This window comes from Calonectris borealis, chromosome 32 (genome assembly GCF_964195595.1).
Source record: "Calonectris borealis chromosome 32, bCalBor7.hap1.2, whole genome shotgun sequence".
Taxonomy (NCBI): Eukaryota; Metazoa; Chordata; class Aves; order Procellariiformes; family Procellariidae; genus Calonectris; species Calonectris borealis.
In genome coordinates, this window is record NC_134343.1 from 960048 (window position 1) to 964670 (window position 4623).

The 4623-nt window shown below is 68.7% G+C and overlaps 1 protein-coding gene across 1 annotated transcript; it reads right to left on the bottom strand.

The window, feature by feature from the left end:
• Positions 1-1945: 1945 nt before the first annotated feature.
• On the bottom strand, positions 1946-4372 carry AP2S1 (adaptor related protein complex 2 subunit sigma 1). Its single transcript, XM_075134539.1, has 5 exons — positions 3965-4372; positions 2872-3021; positions 2513-2626; positions 2334-2393; positions 1946-2227 (listed from the first exon to the last, which is right to left on the bottom strand). The coding sequence occupies exons 1-5, from the start codon at positions 3965-3967 to the stop codon at positions 2126-2128; spliced, it is 429 nt and encodes a 142-aa protein (XP_074990640.1). The 5' UTR covers positions 3968-4372; the 3' UTR covers positions 1946-2125.
• Positions 4373-4623: the final 251 nt, after the last annotated feature.

Below are 4623 nucleotides of genomic sequence, written 5' to 3' on the forward strand. Positions count from 1 at the left end.
GCTATCCTGGGGGGTCCCCCAGGCCACCCCTGGGCCACCCTGAGGGTCCCCAGGAGTACCCAGTTAACCCCAGGGGTCCCCTAATCCATCCTGGGGGTCCCCCCAGCCATCCTCAGCTCCCCAAAAGGGTCCCCCAGCCATCTTTGGGGGTCCCTCTGCCACCCTACCTGTCCCTGACCACCTTGGGGGTCCCCCTGAGCCACCCCCAGCCACTCTCAGGGTCCCCAGGGGTCCCCCATCTCTCCGGGGGTCCCTGTGCCATCTTAGGGGGTCCCTCTGGGCAACCCCTGGCCCAGCCCCAGGGTCCCCTCTTGACCCCAGGGGTCCCCCATCCATGCTGGGATCCCCCCAGCCATGTTCAGCCCCCCAAAAGGCTTCCCCAGCCATTCCTGGGGGGTCCCTCTGCCACCCTACCTGTCCCCGGCCACCCTGGGAGTCCCCTGGGCCACCCTTGGGGTCTCCAGAGGTCCCCCATCCATCTTGGGGTCCTTGTGCCATCCTGGGGGGTCCCCCTGGGCCATTCTCAGGGTCCCCAGTTGACCCCAGGGGTCCCCCATCCATCCTGGGGTCCCTGTGCCATCCTGGGGGGTCCCCCTTGGCCACACTGGCCACCCTCAGGGTCCCCAATTAACCCCAGGGGTCCCCAATCCATCCTGGGGGTCCCCCCAGCCATCCTCAGCCCCCCAAAGGGGTTCCCCAGCCATCCTTGGTGGTCCCTCTGTCACCCTACCTGTCCCCAGCCACCCTTGGGGTCCCCCGGGCCACCCTCGGGGTCCCCAGTTGACCCCAGGGGTCCCCCAACCACCCTGGGGTCCCCCCAGCCATCCTCAGCCCCCCAAAGGGGTTCCCCAGCCGCCCTCGGGGGTCCCTCTGTCACCCTACCTGTCCCCAGCCACCCTTGGGGTCCCCCGGGCCACCCTCGGGGTCCCCAGGAGTCCCCAGTTGACCCCAGGGGTCCCCCAACCACCCTGGGGTCCCCTCAGCCATCTTCAGCCCCCCAAAGGGGTTCCCCAGCCGCCCTCGGGGGTCCCTCTGTCACCCTACCTGTCCCCAGCCACCCTTGGGGTCCCCCGGGCCACCCTCGGGGTCCCCAGGAGTCCCCAGTTGACCCCAGGGGTCCCCCAACCACCCTGGGGTCCCCCCAGCCATCTTCAGCCCCCCAAAGGGGTTCCCCAGCCGCCCTCGGGGGTCCCTCTGTCACCCTATGTGTCCCCGGCCACCCTGGGGGTCCCCCCAGCCATTCCTGGGGGGTCCTTCTGCCACCCTACCTGTCCCCAGCCACCCTTGGGGTCCCCCGGGCCACCCTCAGGGTCCCCAGGAATCCCCAGTTGACCCCAGGGTCCCCCCAGCCATTCCTGGGGGGTCCTTCTGCCACCCTACCTGTCTCCAGCCACCCTGGGGGTCCGCCGGGCCACCCTTGGGGTCCCCAGGAGTCTCCCACACCCCAGGAATCCCCAGTTGACCCTCGGGGTCCCCCAACCACGCTGGGGGTCCCCCCAGCCATTCCTGGGGGGTCCCTCTGCCACCCTACCTGTCTTTGGCCAACCTGGGGGTCCCCCGGGCCACCCTTGGGGTCCCCAGGAATCTCCCACACCCCAGGAATCCCCAGTTGACCCCAGGGGTCCCCCAACCACCCTGGGGGTCCCCCCAGCCATTCCTGGGGGGTCCTTCTGTCACCCTACCTGTCCCCAGCCACCCTTGGGGTCCCCCGGGCCACCCTTGGGGTCCCCAGGAGTCTCCCACACCCCAGGAATCCCCACTTGATCCCAGGGGTCCCCCAACCACCCTCAGGGTCCCCAGGAGTCTCCCACCCACCCTGGGGTCCCCGTGCCATCCTGGGGGGGGGGTTCCCCCTGGGCCACCCACCTTGTGCCCCCCCATTTTGTGCCCTTCCCCCCCTCCTCCTCCTCCTCCTCGAGGCGCGGGGTGGGGGTGGGGGCTCCGGCACATCACAGCCACCTTTATTCACAACACGATGACGGGGACACGGCGGGGAGGGGGGGGGGGACACACACACACGACACCCAGAGCCCCGTGCCACCACCCCACCCTCCTCGGGGGGGTTCCGAGGAGGAAGAGGAGGGGGAGGAAGGCTTGGAGGGGGGGGGGGTTTTTTGGTCCCGGTTCACTCCAACGACTGCAGCATCAGGAGCTGCTTGAGCACCTTGGTCTGGCTCGTCTCCCGGATCTCCCCGGCCAGGAACATCTCGTCCACCACCGTATAGACCTGCGGCCGGGCCCCAGCGACGTCAGGGGGCGTCCCCAGACCCCCCCAAACCCACTACATGAGGTGGAGGGGCTCCCCTAAACCCCCCCACCCCCCTTTTCCTCACCTTGTAGAAGTTGAAGACCAAATCGAGCTCGCAGACGTTATGGAAATATTCATTGAGGACCTGAGGGAGGGAGAAACGGGGAGGATGCGACCGCGGGGATAAGGAGGGCGGGGCCGGTCGTTAACGCGGCCGCGTTAATTAAAAAGCGGGGAGCGGGAAGAGGGGGGGGTTCGCCTCACCTCCACGAAATTATGGATGGCTTCCAGGTAAGCCAGGTTGTTGTCGGTGACGTCCACGCAGATGCAGAAATAAAGCCCGGCGTAGCGTCGGTAAATGATCTTGAAATTGCGAAACTGGGAGGGGAAAATATATTAAAAAAAAAAAAAAAGAGGAACTGGGAGGTACTGGGAGGACTGGGAGGCAACCGAATACGGCCGCGCGCTCCATCCCCGCTGAGGAAAACCCGCGACGCGAGGCTGATCCTGAAGCTACCGGATGGAGGCAGGGGTGGGGGGAAGCTCCGGATTCACCTGGATGGGGTGGGGGAAACAAGGAGAAGGGGATTTGGGGTGAAAATGGAGCGTTTTGGGGTCGTTACCTCCACAAAATTGGTGTGTTTGGCGTCGCGGACGGTGACGACGGCGTGAACTTCCTCGATCAGCTTCTGTTTTTCGTCATCGTCGAACTGCATGTACCACTTGGCCAGGCGGGTCTTCCCGGCCCGGTTCTGGATCAGGATGAAGCGGATCTGTCCCGGGGGGAGGGGGGGAGGGAAAAATGGGGGGTTAAGGGGGGGCAAAATGGGGCAGAGTAAGGGGGAGGGGGTTCCCTCCCCTTTTTTTGGGGGTGTTTTGGCCCCCCCCCCCCCCCGGGGTTACTCTGTCACCCGACCGGTCTCCAGCCACCCTGGGGGTCTTCTGGGCCACCCTTGGGGTCCTCAGGAGTTCCTGGTTGAGCCCAGAGGTCCCCCAACCACCCTGGGGGCCCCCCCAGCCATTTCTGGGGGGGTCCTTCTGTCCCCATAGGGATCCTGTAAAGGACCCCCCCAAGCTGTCCAGCCCCGTGGGGGGCTCCAATACCCCCCCCCCCAAGCCGCTCCCTATAGGGACACTATAGTGGGGCACACTATGGGGGTCCCCCCAAGCTGCTCCATCCCATAGGGCACCCCAATAGCCCTTCCCCATAGGGACACTATAACGGGGTGCCCTATAGGGCCCCCCCCCCAAACCACTCTACCCCATGGGGGGCTCCAGTACCCCCCCCCAAGCCCTTCCCTATAGGGACACTATAACGGGGTGCCCTATAGGGCCCCCCCCCCAAACCACTCTACCCCATGGGGGGCTCCAGTACCCCCCCCCCAAGCCCTTCCCTATAGGGACACTATAACGGGGTGCCCTATAGGGCCCCCCCCAAGCCACCCCACCCCATGGGGGGCTCCAATACCCCCCCAAGCCCTTCCCTATAGGGACACTATAATGGGGTACCCTATAGGCCCCCCCCCCAAGCCACCCCACCCCATGGGGGGCTCCAATACCCCCCCAAGCCCTTCCCTATAGGGACACTATAACGGGGCGCCCTATGGGGGGCCCCCCCCAAGACCTCTCCCCCCCCCAGACACCGTCACGGGGAGCCCCCCAGGCCTCTCCCCGCCGTGGCCTCGCCCAGCGCCGCCGCCCCCCCCCGCTCCTCACCATGGCGGTCCCGGCCCGTTCCCCCCCCCCGCGGCGCTGCTGGGGGCGGCCCGCCCCCTCCCGCCGGATATCCGCTCCGGCCGCGGGGCACGCCGGGAGCCGTAGTTCCGAGTCCTATCCCCGGACTACATTTCCCAGGGGGCTTCGCGCGCGCGGGGCATGCCGGGATATACCCCCCTCTTCCGGCGGTAATCTAGGCCGCGCCGCGCCTAGGCCTTGCAGGCCGCGGGGGCCCGTCCCGGGCCTGACTCCCGGGCTCCGTGGTTACCGGGGCTGCCCCTGCGGAGCCCCGGTGGCACCGGGATGAGCGGAGGTGGGGGGGGAGGGAGGGAGGCAGAGACCGGTCGGCGGCCACAAGGCGGCACCCGCGCGCATGCGCGCTCCCGCCCCGTTCCCCCCTTTCCCTCCTCCCCGCGCGCGCCTTGCCGCACCGCCCCGCCCCCCTCCTCCCCGCCCGCCGCGCATGCGCCGCCGCCCGCCCGCGCGCCCCCGCGCGCGCCGCTGCCCCCCGCCCCCGTCCGCGCGGGAGGAGGCGGAGGCGGAGGGAGGGGGAGGAGGAGGAGGAGGAGGAGGAGGAGGAGGGGAGGGGGAGGAAGGCGCCGCCGCCATTACAGGCCGAGCCCGCCCCGGCGGCCCCGCCGCCCCCGCCCCGCCCGCCG